General features: G+C 36.1%; 3 protein-coding genes across 3 annotated transcripts; 2 read left to right on the top strand and 1 right to left on the bottom strand.

Moving 5' to 3' along the window:
* Positions 1–417: 417 nt before the first annotated feature.
* LOC114195879 (putative galactinol--sucrose galactosyltransferase 2) lies at positions 418–4,514 on the top strand. The gene is made up of 13 exons (XM_028086306.2): positions 418–792; positions 1,150–1,421; positions 1,526–1,616; positions 1,708–1,848; positions 1,969–2,076; positions 2,160–2,279; positions 2,368–2,778; positions 2,870–3,011; positions 3,104–3,171; positions 3,277–3,411; positions 3,527–3,738; positions 3,843–3,931; positions 4,031–4,514. Exons 1-13 carry the CDS (start codon positions 614–616, stop codon positions 4,310–4,312), a joined length of 2,250 nt encoding a protein of 749 aa, XP_027942107.1. The 5' UTR covers positions 418–613; the 3' UTR covers positions 4,313–4,514.
* A 4,383-nt stretch (positions 4,515–8,897) lies between these two features.
* LOC114164637 (28 kDa ribonucleoprotein, chloroplastic) lies at positions 8,898–11,116 on the top strand. The gene is made up of 4 exons (XM_028049375.2): positions 8,898–9,429; positions 9,547–9,648; positions 10,317–10,601; positions 10,750–11,116. Exons 1-4 carry the CDS (start codon positions 8,974–8,976, stop codon positions 10,816–10,818), a joined length of 912 nt encoding a protein of 303 aa, XP_027905176.1. The 5' UTR covers positions 8,898–8,973; the 3' UTR covers positions 10,819–11,116.
* Positions 11,117–15,082: 3,966 nt separating this feature from the next.
* LOC114196230 (protein-L-isoaspartate O-methyltransferase 1-like) lies at positions 15,083–17,515 on the bottom strand. Its single transcript, XM_028086812.1, has 4 exons — positions 17,277–17,515; positions 16,658–16,928; positions 15,873–16,037; positions 15,083–15,489 (listed from the first exon to the last, which is right to left on the bottom strand). The coding sequence occupies exons 1-4, from the start codon at positions 17,472–17,474 to the stop codon at positions 15,239–15,241; spliced, it is 885 nt and encodes a 294-aa protein (XP_027942613.1). The 5' UTR covers positions 17,475–17,515; the 3' UTR covers positions 15,083–15,238.
* Between the last annotated feature and the right edge of the window lie 1,167 nt (positions 17,516–18,682).

The following is an 18,682-nucleotide window of genomic DNA, read 5'->3' on the forward strand; positions in this document are numbered from 1 at the left end:
ATTGTGTTAACAAGAGAATATAACCTTATTCTATCAAGTAAATAATTATGATCAATTTAGATATACAAATTACGAATAATCATTTTAAAGATTAATGCACTCACCTTACATGATATCCAAAAAGTAGTAAAATCTAGAGATGTAGGGATGTGAGATAGGTTCTAGGATATGAGTAGAAGCTTCCTAGATTATTAGTGTTCTTGAATTATACATATTAAAAACATATTTTGTTTTTGTAGATTAAGCTGACTCATCCTTGACGAGGCACGGATTAGGCAAAAGCTGAGTTGTTAAGGACCGACCTTGCAGTTGCAACTTGTGGTAATTGTAAAGTTTTCGACGTTCAAAAAAAAAACAAAAATATTTCATTCATTGTCGCAGGCTGACCTTAGCTGTCCCTTTCTGTCAAACATATGATATGATGTCTGAAATGGATAAAATTTCGTACACACTACCACTCTGCAACTTACTATAAATTGTTGCCAAACCTCGCTACTTCAAATTCCAACCTCATTCATTCAACTCATTAGCAGTTACGTTCTGTTTCACATACTTTCTGCTGCTTCTGCTATCTGATCAAGTTATCACTCCTCTTTAACCTTTGTGTGCCAATATGACTGTCACGGCGGCGCCAACGGTGAAGGACGGGTTTCTTACGGTGAGGGGCAGGACCGTTTTGTCCCATGTCCCCGGAAACGTTCTTGTTTCTCCGGTTGGAACAGAGTCCGCGTTCTTGGGTGCAACTTCAACCGTTTCAAGTTCTCGTCATGTTTTTGATCTTGGAATTCTTCAGTGAGTCTCTGATTTCATTCGCCTTTTTATTTGCTTGGCTTTCTCACCTTCACCAGAAGCTTCTAGGTTTGTATCAAACGTCTATGATTATGTTCACATGTTATACACCTCGTTAAGTGTTATTGATTTTCCTAATTTTATAAACTAGTCAAGTCTAAAATTTATCAGAAGGGATTATATTCGTGTATAAAATTTGTTGGCTTTTTTCTTTTTCTTTTTGGTAATTTAGTTCTGATTGTTTGTTAATAAATTCTGATAGATTATGATTGTGTGTTATTAGTTAATACATGAAAAATCTGCACCAAACTCTGAGAGTTGCTTACCAACTTACTGTGGAAAACAAAACAAAAAATGCAGGGGATATAAGTTGCTATCTTTGTTTAGAGTCAAAATCTGGTGGATGATACCGCGTCTAGGGTTATCTGCCAGTGATGTTCCAATGGAAACTCAATTGCTGCTCCTTCAAGCAAATGAAGAATCTGCACTTGAGGATGAGTTTTCTTCTGACTGTGAAGAGCTAGCTACAGATAACACTTGCTACATTCTCTTCTTGCCTGTTTTGGATGGCCAGTTTCGCGCAACTTTACAAGGAACTCAATCGAATCAGCTCCAGTTTTGCATCGAAAGTGGTAATTACTTCAGTTTTCACTATTTCATTTCCTTCCCGTTATTATCATCCTCAGCTCTGCTATTTAAAAGTAATGAGTATGACTTTAGATTTTTAATGCTGCAGGAGATGCCCATGTTCAAACTTCCCAATCACTAGAAGCAGTACTTGTAAATTCAGGGGACAATCCATTTGAGTTAATCAGGGATTCAATCAAGTATGCTTCTTGTTCTAGAATGACCTAAGTCTCTATCTGCTTATTTGCTTAGAAGTCAGGAAATGTTAATTTTCTATTTATAATCACATAGGATATTGGAGAAACACAAAGAGACTTTCTGTCATCTTGAAAACAAGAGGATCCCTGCACATCTTGACTGGTTTGGATGGTGCACTTGGGATGCTTTTTACACTGCAGTGAGTCCACAAGGAATAAAAGAGGGCCTTCAAAGGTATGTATATACATACATAAATAGATACATACTACTTTTTTAACTAAGTACACCTATTGATAGATAGCCAGCAAATTTTGGAGATATCAATGACTGCCGATTTTACCTTTTATCAAACAGTTTCTCAAATGGAGGTTGTTCGCCAAAGTTTATCATCATTGATGATGGATGGCAAGAGATCCTCAATACGTTTCACAAAGAAGGTGAACCAGTGATAGAGGGAACCCAGTAAGTTCTCTTTTCAGTCGAGGCCGCATGTTTTTCTTCTCCATTTTCTTAGTCATTTGTTCACATCTTTTTTGAACTGTTAGGTTCGCAACTAGACTAGCTGACATCAGAGAAAACAAAAAGTTCATCAATGCCGACTCTGACAATTCTTGCAGCAATCTCCACGATTTTGTTGACTATATCAAACATAATATGAATGTAAAGTAAGCTGTCTGATCCCATAAATATACCATGCTATGACTACATTGATACTTAAGAAACTGACCATGAATATAATTGTGCACTCTTTAGATACGTTTACATGTGGCATGCTTTAGCTGGTTATTGGGGAGGTGTACTCCCATCATCAGATACAATGAAGAAATATAATCCAAAGCTTGCATATCCAATTCAGTCACCTGGTGCCACAGGGAACCTTAGAGATATAGCCATGGACAGCCTGGAAAAATATGGAGTTGGAATCATTGACCCAGAAAATCTCTATGACTTCTACAATGACTACCACAGTTACCTTGTCAGCTGTGGTGTGGATGGAGTCAAAGTAGACGTCCAAAATTTGATAGAAACGTTGGGTTCTGGGTACGGTGGTCGTGTTTCATTAACCAAACGGTATCAAGAAGCATTAGAGCAGTCCGTAACAAGGAACTTTAAGGATAACAACCTCATTTGCTGCATGTGTCACAACTCTGATTCAATATACAGGTTTGCAGCCTATCTAATTAGAGGCAAGTACAATCCAAAATCTTGTTTGAATCCCTTTTCTGACTAGTTATTTTACATTCACAATTTTCAGTTCAAAGAAGAGTGCAACAGCAAGAGCATCTGAGGATTTCATGCCAAGAGAACCAACATATCAAACCTTACACGTTGCCTCTGTCGCGTTTAACAGCCTTCTTCTGGGAGAGATATTTGTGCCAGACTGGGACATGTTCCATGTAATATTCCTGTCTCATTGCTTGTCCAAATGTTTCATGTATGGACATATTAACGACTCGCTTGATATGATTAATTAATGATTCTATTTCAGAGCAAGCACGAGACAGCGGAGTTCCATGCTGCTGCAAGAGCAATTGGTGGTTGTGCAGTATATGTAAGGTAAGGCACCAAATCAGATTAAAGTCTTGGTTCCCATTTGAAAACAATTTCTTAATCATATAAAAAGTTTGAAAAAAAATATTTATCAAATTTGTTGCATTACAGTGACAAACCTGGCAATCATGATTTTAAAATCCTCAAAAAGCTAGTGCTACCTAATGGATCCGTCTTGAGAGCAAGGTTTGCTGGCCGTCCTACTCGAGATTGTTTATTTGAAGACCCCGTGATGGATGGTAAGAGGTAAGTAACATGTAACATGTTACTATCTGTCTCTTAAGAATGGCCAGAATTTTCTGCTTCGCTTTCACTCTTTACTGAACAGTGAGCACGAATATCCCTTCTCACTATTTTGCAGTTTGCTGAAAATTTGGAATTTGAATGCACTGACCGGGGTGGTAGGCGTCTTCAATTGCCAAGGAGCAGGAAGCTGGCCACTGAAAACGCTGGAAGCCGCACCTTTGCACATAACCATTTCAGGGAAAGTGAGGCCCATTGACGTTGAATTTCTTGAAGAAGTTGCAGGAGAAAATTGGAGTGGAAATTTCATAGTATATGCCTTCAATACAGGTGAAAAATCCTGCATCAACTAATCACATTTCATTTCCTTTTAGAACCTAACACACATTCATTCCTCTAGAAATGCCAAAACTAACTACTGTACAATACTTCAGGCTTGCTTTCCATGGTTTCTCTGAGAGGAAAACTTGAAGTGTCCCTGGATACACTTCAATGTGAAATATATACAGTATCTCCAATAAGGGTCAGTACTCAATAGACCTACTTTGCAATCTACATTTTTGTGAAAAACCATCTTAACCAAGTCTCTAATGAGAAAGAGTGTTCATGTGTGTCTAAACAGGTGTTGGGTCATGATGTGCACTTTGCACCAATAGGATTGCTTGACATGTATAATTCGGGAGGAGCAGTAGAAACCTTGGACTGCAACATGGATGTTGCACAGTGCATAATAAAAGTCAAAGGCAGAGGTGGTGGCCGTTTTGGAGCCTACTCCAACGTTAAACCAAAGCGTTGTGTTGTGGACATGAAGGAGGAGGAGTTTTCCTACAACCCTGAAGATGGATTATTGTCGTTTATGCTTGATGGTGAAGGCAATTCAAGGGATATAGAATTTGTATACTGAGGTGGCTATATAAAGTCATAAGTAAATGTAACCCGATTCCTCTTGAGAGCCATTTTTTTATTCACCTAAACCAAACCAACCATGAATGGAATATTTTTGCTTTAAGAATAAAAAAATGGAGTTGTAAATATTTATGTAACCTCTGTAACAGTGATGTGTAACGATTTTGTTCATACAGAAGCAATACGTTTTCTTTAGTATTTATCTGAACTTTTCAGTGGATTCCTGTGTCTTTAATCTTGGCCGCCTATTAAATATTCGTTTTCTTTTTATCACAAATAAGGATTGTATCTGAAGAAAATCAAGTCAGCATAGAGCTTTAAGAAAAAAAAAATGGAGTTGTAAATATTTATGTAACATCTGTAACCAGTGATGTGATATGGTCTTATTCTTTATAACATCTGTAACTTTTCTTCCTTTCACCATGCTCACCAGTTGCCAACCATTCTGGAACGAAGTCCTTGAGCAGTTAAGGAAGCAGTTGCTACTTCCTGCTACATGAACTGGGTTGATTTTGATCCAACTGTAGATGATTCCAGTGACTTGGGGTGTGCTTGGTTTCCCCTTAAACAACCAAACTAGCGTTCATTGGTTATCCAAGGCTGCATCCACTCATTTGACAATATCCTGTTAATGTGAATCTGTTCTGGTCAGAACTTCTGTTGAAGTTAAAACAACACTGAGGATGTTTTTCCATTGAACAGAAAACATGTTGAGGACATTAATTAGTCTTGAAATCTCAACAACCCATATTGGATAATATTACCTCTAACCTAAGAAAGATGCAATAAATCCAATGTACTGTTTCAACGTAGTCTGTTCAACATTTCTCTTACTCTTGTAATACACAATTTCTCACGTTTCATTTAACTTTTTTTTTTTTGTGTTCTTTTTTATTTTTATATGCATCATTTCCATTTCATAGTAGGTGATATTGTCCCTCTTGTACATAAGAAAAGTATAGGATTACCTATTTTTATTTGTACATATTATTTACGAAAATGATATTTCAATATAATTTTTGAACTCAATTTTGACATGGTTGACGTGCCTGACTTTTTTTATTTTTTTATTTTTTTTTAAAAATGAAACTTAAGTGACGTACACGTGCCTGGAAGTTACCCTCAAACTTCTTTTTGGCAAAATGAAATGAGACGGGGAGAGAGAAAGGGGAGAAAGTGTTGTTTGTGCGACAGAGAGAAAGGCGTAATCAAACGGAGAGAGCAACGCCTGGGTAAACTCCAGTTGTTAGAAAAATGAAGAAAGAGAGAGATCAAAAGCCATAGAAGAAGACGTTTGTGGTTGCCGGAGAACAGAGGTGTGACTAGAAGTCATCGACGGTGACGTTTCCACAGTTAATCAAAGAAGACAGCCACTAGGCTTCCAAAAATCCAACACCTCCGGCAAACAATCGCTCCCAGAGGTGGGGAGTTCTGTCAAATTATATGGGAAGTGCTAGCAAAGATTTTGGCATTCCGATTTTCAAATAAAAAATGGAACACCCACCATAAGGTGCACAACATCATGACCTCACATTCATGGAAATGAAATGAAATTAAATTAAAGTTACAATGGGCTCAAAAATCTTTTATCTTCCTTGCTTGGAGGCATTTCCAAATAAATAAAACAAACAACCGCTACCAGTGGTGTGGAGTGCTCTCATATTACATGGGGAGTTATGGCAAAGATTTTGGTATTCAGATTTTGAAAAAAAAAATGGAACACCCACCCTAAAGTGCACAACATCATCACCTCACATTCATGGAAATGAAATTAAATTAAAGTGACAAAGTGGGTGTTCCATTTTTTACTTCAAAATCTGAATACCAAAATTTTTTCCATGACTCCCCATGTAATATGAGAGCACTCCCCACCTCTAGGAGCGGTTGTTTGTTTTATTTATTTTGAAATACCTCCAATCATGAAACATTTTTGAGCCCTTTGTCACTTTAATTTAATTTCATTTCCATGAATGTGAGGTGATGATGCTGTGCACCTTATGGTGGGTGTTCCATTTTTTATTTCAAAATCTGAATACCAAAATCTTTGCCAACACTTCCCATATAATTTGAGAGAACTCCCCACTTCTGGGAGCGGTTGTTTGTTTTTATTTATTTGGAAATGCCTCCAATCAAGGAAGAAGAAGCATTTTTTAGCCCTTTGTCACTTTAATTTAATTTCATTTCCATGAATGTGAGGTGATGATGTTGTGCACCTTAGGGTGGGTGTTCCATTTTTTATTTCAAAATCTGAATACCAAAATTTTTGCCATGACTCCACATGTAATATGAGAGCACTACCCACCTCTAGGAGCGGTTGTTTGTTTTATTTATTTGGAAATGCCTCCAAGGAAGATAAAGGATTTTTGAGCCCACTGTAACTTTAATTTAATTTCATTTCCATGAATGTGAGGTGATGATGTTGTGCACCTTTTGGTGGGTGTTCCATTTTTTATTTCAAAATCTGAATACCAAAATCTTTGCCATGAATCCACATGTAATATGAGAGCACTCCCCACCTCTGGGAGCGATTGCTTGTTTTATTTATTTGGAAATGCCTCCAAGAAAGGAAGATAAAGGATTTTTTAGCCTACTTTAACTTTAATTTAATTTCATTTCCATGAATGTTAGGTGATGATGTTGTGCACCTTTTGGTGGGTGTTACATTTTTTATTTCAAAATCTGAATACCAAAATCTTTGCCAGCACTCCCCATATAATTTGAGAGAATACCCCACATCTGCGAGCGGTTGTTTGTTTTTATTTATTTGGAAATGCCTCCAAGCAAGGAAGATAAAAGATTTTTGAGCCCACTGTAACTTTAATTTAATTTCATTTCCATGAATGTGAGGTCACGGTGTTGTGCAACTTATGGTGGGTGTTTCATTTTTTATTTGAAAATCGGAATGCCAAAATCTTTGTCAGCACTCCCCATATAATTTGAGAGAACTCCCCACCTCTGGGAGCGATTGTTTGCCGGAGGTGTTGGATTTTTGGAAGCCCTAGTGGTCGTCTTCTTTGATTAACTGTGAAAACGTCGTCGTCGATGACTTCTACCCACACCTCTGTTCTCCGGCAACCACAAACGTCTTCTTCTACGGCTTTTGATCTCTCTCTTTCTCCCTTTCTCTAACAACTGGAGTTTATCCAGACGTTGATCTCTCTCCGTTTGATTACACCTTTCTTTCTCTGTCGCACAAACAACACTTTCTCCCCTTTCTCTCTCCCCGTCTCATTTCATTTTACTAAAAAAAAGTTTCAGGGTAACTTCCAGGCATGTGCACATCACTTAAGTTTCATTTAAAAAATAAATTTTAAAAATAAAAAAAAGTCAGCCACGTCAGCCATGTAAAAAATGAGTTCAAAAATTATGTTGGAATATCATTTTCGTATTATTTATTGATGCACACTAATGTGTAGTTTTTGGCCTATAGTTAAAAAAATTTAAGTTTGGTTCAACTTAATTTTACAAACTCAGGTTTGTTGAAAGTAACTTTAATGTAACTAAGTGTTTATTTACATTTTTTTATTCTTAAAATACTTTTATAAAAATGACAGTTGTTTACGTAATATTGATGGAAAACACTTTAGATGTGTAATTACTAAAACTTATATGGATTTTATATTCTGATAATAATGCTATTTATTTTATTATTGTTTTACTTTGTCTGAATTGGAATACTATACCGCTACTATTATTGTATCTTGTGATTTTAAAATTATTTATATAGTTATTTTTAATAAATTTGAATTTGTATTTAATCTATTATTATTTGATATGATAAAGTGACATCAATAACATTATTAAATATGTTTTAATAAATTTTTTCCACAATTTAAAAAATCAAATACAAATAAATATTGGACCAGTTAAAGTAAAAGTACAATAATTAATTATATATACTCTAATAAAATAGAAGATAATTAAACATAGTGAAGTTAATATAAATATAAATTGCATAAGATTTGTAATTTGAATCTTGAAAAATATCCATCTTTGTTGAAGATGTTATCGTGGTAAGTATAGATTTTCACTAGTATGATGATCATTTTCGTGTTTAAGTGTGTTTTCATCTTTATAATCAATTTCAATGTCCTTCTAACGAAATTGTGTATAACCATTATTGCACTAACTATTTGAACATGTTTTTCAAATGTAAATTTAGGCAAACATAGTAAAATGAAAACCTATTTTTCATTACCAAAAGTCATTTTTGTTGTACACCTTACTTAACATAGAATGATAATAGTTGAACATATACAAGTAGTGTTGGATAACTAGAATCCACCAAGAAATAATTACTAAGAGAGACTAAAGTGTCATATAAATCGTGTTTTCAATATAACAAAAGCATATAATTACAAGAAACACATACCTGAAGATTGATGTGGGAAATTCATGGTTAACAGTGAGGGTGTTCTCAAAATTCTTGGAATAGTGTTTCATAACTATTGATAAGATGACTTAAAAATCAATGGTTGATACTTTTTTTGTCCTACACAAAATACTCTCCCACTTTGGCGGCCCATATGTAAAAAAAGCCCAAATGTGTTAGATTTATGAGGTTTTGGCTTGTGTATGATATTTTAAACAGCATAACCCTTCCCCTGTTTTTCTTATCCTCACACACTCTTGTGCTTCTTCTTCTTCACCGTTTCTTACATGTCTATCACTGCCACTGCGTTCAAGTCTCTCACCATGGCCGATTCGTGCCTCCTCTCTTCTCCCTCCTCGCTCTTCCACAACATAACCAAACCCCACGTTTTCTCACCTCCTTCCAAACCCCTCACACTCCAATTCTCATGCCTCAATTCCTCGCCCTCGCTCTCTCTCTCCCTCGCTGCACGAACCCACCGTTCCCCCGTCCTCACCCACGTCGCCCAAACCTCCGATTGGGCCCAGCAAGGAGACAACACTGCCACCTTCCAGGCCCAAGAGGAAGACCAAGAAGAGGGTGGCCTCCTCGATTGGCAGCCCGAGGGTGAAGGCACGGAAGATGAGGGTTTCGTGGAACCGCCTGAAGAGGCCAAACTCTTCGTCGGTAACTTGCCTTACGACGTTGATAGCCAGAAATTGGCCATGCTATTCGAACAAGCCGGAGTCGTGGAAATCGCCGAGGTTCGAAAGAGAGAGGCTTGTTTACCCTCTCAATTTTCATTCTCGGTTTCTGTTAATGTTATTTAGGGTTTAAGAGTGAAATGAACGCGTGTGGTTGCCGTTTCTCTGTAATTTTAGGTGATTTATGCCAGGGACACTGACCGGAGTCGTGGATTTGGATTTGTGACGATGAGTACTGTTGAAGAAGCTGAGAAAGCTGTGGAGAAATTCAATAGCTATGTAAGTTCGTATCACTTGTTTTTTATTGTTTATTCTGATGTTAAATGAGTCAGCTTGGGATTGAAATGTTTGGTTTGTTTTTCTGTTGAGTTCTTCGTTCAATATTGTTTTTTATATATATGGTTGTTGCTATGGTGTAAGTGTCTTGGAATAACGGATAAAAAAGGAATGGCTGGTGTTACCTGTTGAAGAGGCCGTGTGAAGTATTTTGAATTAAACCCATATGCATTATATTATATATCTGATTGTTGTAGCATTCCATGCACCCCTATTGGTAAAGAGCAACGATATGATTATAACCACTTTAAAGTGTCTTTGTTTCCTCTATGCGCAACAAGACTTCTTTTGTGGCTGCATAACTTGTGTGATAAAGATGAGGTGGCTTGTGCCTGTGTCATTTTAATTCTTTATAAATATATGGTTACATCCTGAAGTTCGGACTCCCATTCAACTATTTTTGTTATATTTTTATTTGTTAGCCAATGACCCGAAGACTCCCTGAATCAAATGCTACATAACCTTTCTAAGTTTGCTCTTCTCGCATTTCTTGTTGCTTTGTGCGAAGAAGGTTTTCCAAGTGATGTATATTACATGTCTTCCGATGCAAAAGGATTTCTAAATAATTTTGGTATGTTGTTGTTTGAACTTATTCATATTATGTGTGACAGGATTATGATGGAAGATTGTTGACTGTTAATAAGGCTTCTCCGAGAGGAGCTCAACCTGAACGCCGACCTCGTCGTAACTTTGAGCCTGCCTTTTCTGTCTATGTTGGTAATTTGCCGTGGGATGTTGATGGCACCAGGTTGGAGCAAGTTTTCAGCGAGCATGGTAAGGTTTTGAGTGCTAGGGTAGTGTATGACAGGGAGAGTGGTCGTTCACGTGGCTTTGGCTTTGTGACAATGTCGGATGAGTCAGAAATGAATGATGCTGTTGCTGCTCTTGATGGGCAGGTATTACTCAAGTTCTTTGTTAAATTATCAATGCTTTCATGCATTAGCTTGAAACGTAGAGCTTTTGAAATTGCCTCTAGCTTCAAATTGACTACTTTTACAGTTTATTTCTGGATGATTTTCTGATATGGTGGTTTGGTTATTTCAGACTTTGGACGGAAGGACAATTAGGGTGAATGTTGCTGAGGACAGACCCCCCAGGCGTAGCTCCTTTTGAGTGGCACCCCACGTAGTTCCCCATTTCAGCTGCTGGAGTTTTCTTGCATTTTTTTAGTGGCTGAGGATATAGTGACAATTTTCTTTGAAGGAAATTCTTTTCTTCGGGCGCTAGTTTCATATTAGATTTATTTGGTTTGTTATTATGAATGTGATGTCCAATGCAAAGTAAGTTGTAATTCTAACTCCTAAGACCTTGAAAAAAAGTATACTATGTTGCGTTTTTGTTTGGGGCTATTTGTTAATCTATGAAATGAGAAAACGGGGAGAGGGGACTTCTGTCGTGACTATTGCAGAAATGCTTTGTTCGTTTGAACTTGATATTCAAACTGAACAAAAAAACATTATTTCCAGTCACCGGACACGATTCAGTTCATCCAGCTAATAATAATTTAAGTTTGCGTGAATCCGATACGGGTGATGATTTATTGATTTTAAATCATTGATGTGCTTCTCGGTAAGTTTCATCAGAACGGTTTTATTGTCCTTTTCTAATTGATTTTTTTTTTTATTACAAATGAAAGAACATCTGCAGTATTTCAAAATAATGGATGAGTAGTTTTTTTAAAGAATGTGCTAGTACTCCAGGAAAGAAAATTTTCAATTGTGATTTTTTCCCCAGAAGAAATCCATTTCAAAAAAGTTATTTCCACTGTAATTCTCAAACTGGACCTATTTAATGATTATACGTTGAGAATTTGGCCATTCTTAATGAAAAACAGACTTTACTTCCTTGCTTTTTCTAATTTTCAAGAAAATAAATTGAAAAGTCAGGAAAGAATTTGGATTTTGGAAAATTGAATGTTGGCATATTTTGGAAAATTGAATGACTTCTTTGAAATAGTTATAAACGTTAATACATTTATTCTATATCACAGTTTTTCAGTAAATATAAAAGAAATTATATTACAATTTGGTCGATAAAAGTAAAATATAAACAAAATATTATATATTATTAATTATTAATAGGTAACGTGTATTGTTTTTTGTTCTAAAAGATCGTTACTGAAGTTTAGTTAAATGGAATTGAAAATGAGTATTTATGAGTGAATAGTATGATTTAGTCTATTTTTTAAGTTACTTTTTTATTTATGACGATTTTTAAAGAGAAGTTCAATCTTTAAAAATCGGTTATATTTAGTATAACGAACGGTTAAGTCCACAAAAGACTCAAAGTGGTTTAAAGAGTCCAGTGAAACTTTTAATTACGTACTTCAAACAGAGGTGTATTGTTAAAATTAGTCTCTTTTTTATTTTATTTAAGTTAGCTAATAAAATACGTCAAACTAAGTTAACTATAAAAATATATTTTTATGTCATGCTTCTTTTCATCAGCAAATAATAAATAAATTATAGAAGAGTATTTACAGATGCTCTAATCCTTTAATAAAAAATATATAACATGAACAAAAAGATGTAAAAATTTGCTTTTATAAAAAATATATAACCTGTACTGTAAAAAATTGGCATGGAAACCTTACTGTAAGATAGCCACAAAAACAAAAAAGACAGAGGTCAATCATGTAAGGAAGGATCCTTAATGAAGAGAAACCTGAAACTAAAAGCAACAAAGACAACCTCTTCTACGGGCCTGTCTAACAATACCAGGCAAAAATGAGCCTTGGCAAATGAATTGGCCATGATAATACATGTATAATAATGAAGCAAAAGTCCACCAGAACCTTTGCTTAACTTGTTTAGGTGAAACACAACCAAAGCCAGAAATTAAGACGGAAAAAGCAAAACTAGAGCCAAATAAACATGGCTGAATTCCATTCCAAATTGATTAAAATCCTCAAGTTCTGGTCTGAAAGTGTGCTGGATGTGAAACTAAAGAGTGAGGGAGGGACGGGTTGTGCTTATCCCAGATTTGTTCATGATTCCACTTTATCTCCCTCCGGTCATTGTTAAAAAGATCATACACTTTACTCACTTGTCAAACTTAGAAACGTAGTGTTATCATATCACATAGATTTTAAGCATATAAAGGAGAAAGATACAAATCATTATATGAAAATTTTACTGAAAGAATTTTATGTTTTATTCAAGCCAAGTTGTTAGTTGAGAAAGACTAAAAATTTATTTAGAATAAACTTTTCTTTGTTTGAAGATTACTCCAGTCCTATCTTTCCACATAGAGTTTTGTCTAATATTAATGTTAGTAATATAAAAGTGTTTGGAATTCACCCTAACTTCAATATGGTGCACCAAGCTCCCCCCCCCCCCCCCTCCCCCCGCCCCCCAAATCGATTATCACACATGTTCCAGACCTTTTGGAATACTTTACAGGAGAAGAATAAGTGTTCTACACTCTCATCGCTTGCTAAACACAACTCACATAAGCTACGTTGTACTTGGACCTCTCTCTCAATTAATTTATCCTTCGTTGGTAGTCTATCCAATGATATCCTTCATCCTAATAATTGTGCATTCAGGATTACCTTTGTGTTCCACAACATTTCAAATACTTTGTTCTTTTCCTCTGCAGAGTTTCCTTGCAGCTTATTATAGATAGACTTGACGAAAAATACACCATCATCACCTTCCTTCGAATTTCATGTATCCGACCACCCCTTTCTAAAGCTTTGATTATTTATTAACCAAAGGAGTTGTTCCTTTAAAGTTGCCTCTCAAATGAGTCTTTCTCTCCTCCAATATAGGTCCAAATCCATAAGCTTCCTTCCTAATGACCCACCTCCTTTATATATCTTTCTTTACTCTCTGATATAAAATAGAGCCTAGGAAACCTATTGTTGAGAGATTCATCCCCTACCCATTTGTCTTCCAAGAACTTTACTTTTTTCCCTTATCCTATTACCCACCCAATACACTTATCAAACCATGTCCCTTACTCAGAATTATCACAGGTTTTTTGGATGTCTTTCCACCACCTAGAGGCATTCCTAGAAATGTTAGTTTCATCAAGATTTCTCCATGACCCATATTTTGATTCAAGTACCTCTTTCCAAAGGCCATGACCCTCCATTCCTAATCTCCACTTCTGTTTGGCTAAGAATACTATATTGTAGTTTCCTATGTCTCTTATGTCTAGACCCATTCTCCATTCCTAGTCTCCACTCTCATTTCTACATGGTGTTTGGATTGTGCAATTTAAAAGGATAATTTTTTTTAAAAAAATTTAAAATTTTTCACATTAAAATGTCTTGTTTGGATAAAATGATTAAAAATAAATTTAAATTTAAGAAATTTCAAAAGATATTTCAAATAAATAAAATAAAAGAAGTTCTTACCTTTTCATTGTCACTCTCTTCACAAAAGTCAGTTGAATCGATTTAACTGAAGACTCAATTGAGTCAACCTGAGCTTAAAGCTCAAGCTAGGTCGATTTGGACCAAATATTGAGTTGGGTCGATCAAACTATTAGTCGAGCCAAGTCAGCATAGATAAAAAGTGAAGTCAATTCGACACTGGCCTAAAGTCAACTTAATTATGTATTAACACAAGGTTAAGTCGATTTAGCACAAAACCAAAGGTTGAGTCAAGTTGTTCATACCAACATTCAAGCCAAGTCACCTAGGTCAAATGTCGAGACAAGTCAGCTAGGCTAGAACGAAGGTCAAGCTGAGACGATTTAGGATGAAAGTTGGATCAAGATAAGACAGTTTGGGATAAAGGTCGAGTCAAACCAGTTTAGACTGAAAGTTGATTTGGCTCAAACCAAAAGTCAAGCTTAATTAGTTCATACCAAAGGTTGAACTGAGTTGGTCAAACCAAATTACTAATTCAAAAGTTGGTCAAACCAAATTACGCTAAAGTTCAACTAGTTTGCTTCCTAAGTCCGATCTGAATTGAAAACTGAAATCAGAAAATATAAATTCTTCTCTATTCTACGTAGCTTTTATACATTTACTAAATCAATTAATTATAAATTCCGCGTCTAATATAACTTATTTCTCACGAATTTTCAAACATTTATTCATTCAAAGGCAAAATGTACTACAAATTTTGTTTTGTTTTCACTAGAACTGGTGAAATAGACTCGTTCTACATGCCGGCGGGAGAAAAAAAAGTCCCTGTCAATATATTTAATAATTAATTCATCTCTCAAAAAACACGTATACTTTAAAATAATATGGAAATAAAACGCAATTCAAATATCTTGAAGAATGTAATTAACATATATTTTTAATATCCAGATAGTTTTGTTTTCTTTTGAGAAAACTTACAAACACAGAAGACAGTAAAAACAAATACTTGATATCAAAATTATTATTAATGCACATGATGAATATGAACTAATCCAGTAAGCAGAATATGAAACTTTATACTAACAAGATTCAGGAAATTTTTAACTGTACAAATTCAGGAAATTTTTAACTGTACAAATTCTAACAGTATGTGTTCGTCCAAGATCCCAACACTGACATCTGAAATATAAATATTCAGTATTTGGCTGCATTTTAGTAAGTTCGCAGTTGAGCTTCTCGACTAGTGAGGGGAACGTAACGAACAGACGTCTCAGTCCGGACACTGATAGAACCATCAGAATTCTTATCCACCACCTTTAGATCTTGAAATATGTTTCCAACAGGAATCACCATTCTACCTCCAGCCTTCAGCTGGTCAATTAGAGGTTGGGGAATTTCTGGTGCTGCTGCTCCAACGTGAATGGCATCATAAGGTGCAAACTCTGCCCAACCTTCCCTCCCATCTGTCAACACGACACTTATCAATCCTCCAATCCATAATCCCAAGTAGACGTTTATTTAACTGGTCAAGAAATAATCAGGCAACTATAGTAGATCCTTAAGATTCCATTGTCGCGTACAATGTCACACGGATGTTTCAGATAAAAATAGTAAGAACAATGTTTTCGGATCAACTCCACTTTAATCGACTCAATAACATCAAAGAAATAGCAAGTCTTGACAAACAGGTTATGTTTTCACCATTTGACAGAATTAATCGTATTCAAACTATGGCATTATGTCTCTAAACCCTATGGTTGAAACAAGGATTGCATTCATTATTGTGCTAAAATGAAAAGACACAGTATTTCAGATTCAATTCAAACAGATACTTAAAAAACCATACCACCAGCATGAATAGAAAGGGATCCATCTGTCAATTGTGTAGCAGCAGCACTTTTCTGAATATTCTCTATGGAAGAAGAAACCAATTCAGGAATATGCTCTACACCAATAGCACGGCCTTGGGGTCCAACCATCAAGGCAAAGCACGCCGTCAGATAACCCGTTCCTGAACACAAGTTAAATTTGGAATTGTGTGAACACCAGCTAAAGTTAAAAATGTGAACAGCCAAAAAGACTGGTAAACAGAACAAGAGTTGATTTATGTAGCCGGATGTCATAGATCCACCTAGAATTGGGAATATGCAAATCAATAGCGAGAACCTACTTCTAAATGTCTTTCAATAAACACTGTCACAGTTCTACATCTTCACACCATCTTTCTCTTGCTATGCCTGTAGAACCCCTCCAAGGAAGGAGGGTGTGGTGAAGCTTAAACCTGCCCTTCATCCGCGTTTCATGAAATCCATCCATTCCTCAAGCAATAATATCCAGTATCTTGTACAACATGTTATACTGTCTATTTTAATAATCACACTCATTAACACGAGACAGTACTTCACACTTTTTACCTTGGGAAGTTTATGCCTCATTAACACGAGACACTTTACCTGGGGAAGTTTATGCCTCATCAACAGCAAATCAAACACACATATATTAATGGGATACCAGAAAAAATTCCATTCACTAACTAGCAAGCAACTCCCACTTCTTTTGGACGTGTTCGAATAAAATTAGTCAAGTAACTAATTTTCTAATTTGATTAGAATAGATTCAAGGAGGATATACCAGAGCCAACGTCCAAAGCACGCATCCCAGGCTGCAACTTCTCCTCAAGCAACTGAAGACACATGGCATGCATATGCGGGGCAGATATAGTGGCATTGTACCCTATGGCCATGGGGCTGTCATCATAAGGCTCAGCTCCATCAGGTACAAACAACGCTCTGTCAACTTTCTCCATTACTTCAGCCACTTTACTTGATGTGATCACTCCACATCGTTGCAACCTCTCCACCATCGCTTTGATCTTACTCGTGCCACTCACAGGGTAAAATCGCTGCAATTTTTTAACACAAAATATAGGATTCAAAAATTTCAGTCAAAAATCAAGAGCACATGATCAAGGAACACAAGTAACAATACCATTTGGTTATCTCTCATTTCTCTTATCTTTTTCCTCTTGGTAAGAAGGCACTAAGAAAAGACAAATACCAAACTAAAATCTAGAAACCCAAACAGACAAAAGAAAATAACATGACGTTGACGCGCTCGCCATTTCTGAATTTCGAGAACTGTATTTCCGCAGTTTATTGCTCAATTAAACGAATATTCAGCGTGCTTTCGCTTGGTAAAATAGAATTGTGAAAAGGAAAGAGAATGCGTGGTTTGAATAAACTATTATTACCTTCATCCTAAGGAAAAGAGTGTTCCCCGTGAAGAAATTAGGGTTTGGGAAGAAGAGATTGGTGATGGCGGAGAAGCAGGAAGAGTGCGGTGGAATACGACGGTAGGTGGAGAGAGTGCGTTTTGTTGCATAAGTAGCGTAATAGCTGCAACCATAAGCCAACGGTGGGAAAGGGTAGTAGTGGAAGTGCACGCTCATTTTCTTCTTTTCTCGCTCTTTCCTTTCCTGCTTTTCCCTCCACGGGCTCCCGTCATATATTACCCACACGTGTCAGCCCATTCTTCAAGCCCGGCCCACACGTGGACAACCATAACGATTTGTGTTTCTTGTACATTCTGGATCCATTGCGGTTCTGTTGGTCCCTTACAGTGACACGTCTTATATATCCTATATAATTTAACAAAATTTTAAATAAACTTTCACTAATTCTATTAATTAAAAATATTCTTAAATACAAATCTGAACATGAACATGATATTTACGTATAATCTAAGTTTTACTAATATTTTTTATATATATTAAAAATATTGCTAGCATTTTGCTGAAGTGGTTTAAGGTTTTAATTAATTTAGTATTGTTGAATTTTTCTTATGCAATGAAATATGAGTTTATTAAATTGGGAGGATAAATTATCAGTTATAACATTTTAACATAATAATTTGCAATAAATTTAGATTTTGTTGAGTTTTTTATACGATAAAACCACTCCTTTTTTTAAGTGAGTAGTGAATCAAGAAAAACAATGGTTATAAAGGAATTTGACAAAAACCATCCAGTTTTCTTTTAATTTTGATTCCAATGGACTTGGATGGTAGAATAAAAAATGTTCCTGCAAGAAGAATAAACAAGATAAGTTAGGCATAAGGTCACTTTACTCATGTAGTTCGTTATCTCCTCAGTTGGTCTCATCCCGGTTGATATATGTCGGCTTGGACCCAGGAGGGGTTACCTGCAGAAGGGACTCCGAAGCTCAAGTAAGTCAAAACTCTCAGAAGGTCAAATCAGTGATTAATGGAATAATGAATACGTACCTTAAATTACTGGGGTCTACGTGTATTTATAGAGTATTAATCATGTTTGGTTATGCCATGGGCTGGGCCCTGGCTTGGGCTTTAGTTTGGGCTGTAAGTGGACTTGGGCCCTAGCCCAGGCCTTTAAGAGGACTCACTGAACACTAGGGGGGACCTTAGTTTTACTAAGTATATTGGAGTATCGGCCTAGGCCGACTACTTTCCTTGGCGGTTTATGTTGGTTATGTGTTGCCTTGTGCAGGTTGTTTCTCTGGACGTTTAGGTTACCGGTTTAGTCTGGTAAGGCTTAGGCCAACTCGGCTTGGGCTGACTACTTGATTGTTTTGGCATATACGTATCGTTTTATTGCTATTTGGTCGAGTTGGCTAGGTGTGG

The sequence above is a fragment of the Vigna unguiculata genome, chromosome 9 (genome assembly GCF_037176805.1).
Source record: "Vigna unguiculata cultivar grain cowpea cultivar isolate G323 ecotype 2 chromosome 9, ASM3717680v1, whole genome shotgun sequence".
Lineage (NCBI taxonomy): Eukaryota > Viridiplantae > Streptophyta > Magnoliopsida > Fabales > Fabaceae > Vigna > Vigna unguiculata.

Bases quoted from the DNA above. Each gene is read 5' to 3' on its own strand.
- LOC114195879 (XM_028086306.2), top strand. From the start codon at position 614: ATGACTGTCACGGCGGCGCCAACGGTGAAGGACGGGTTTCTTACGGTG. The intron at 793-1,149 runs GTGAGTCTCTGA...CAAAAAATGCAG, and splicing joins TTTGATCTTGGAATTCTTCA to GGGATATAAGTTGCTATCTT. The intron at 2,077-2,159 runs GTAAGTTCTCTT...TTGAACTGTTAG, and splicing joins CCAGTGATAGAGGGAACCCA to GTTCGCAACTAGACTAGCTG.
- LOC114164637 (XM_028049375.2), top strand. From the start codon at position 8,974: ATGTCTATCACTGCCACTGCGTTCAAGTCTCTCACCATGGCCGATTCG. The intron at 9,430-9,546 runs GTTCGAAAGAGA...CTGTAATTTTAG, and splicing joins GAGTCGTGGAAATCGCCGAG to GTGATTTATGCCAGGGACAC. The intron at 9,649-10,316 runs GTAAGTTCGTAT...TATGTGTGACAG, and splicing joins TGGAGAAATTCAATAGCTAT to GATTATGATGGAAGATTGTT.
- LOC114196230 (XM_028086812.1), bottom strand. From the start codon at position 17,474: ATGAGCGTGCACTTCCACTACTACCCTTTCCCACCGTTGGCTTATGGT. The intron at 16,038-16,657 runs GTATATCCTCCT...ACTTGTGTTCAG, and splicing joins TGCTTTGGACGTTGGCTCTG to GAACGGGTTATCTGACGGCG. The intron at 15,490-15,872 runs GTATGGTTTTTT...TCGTGTTGACAG, and splicing joins CCTTTCTATTCATGCTGGTG to ATGGGAGGGAAGGTTGGGCA.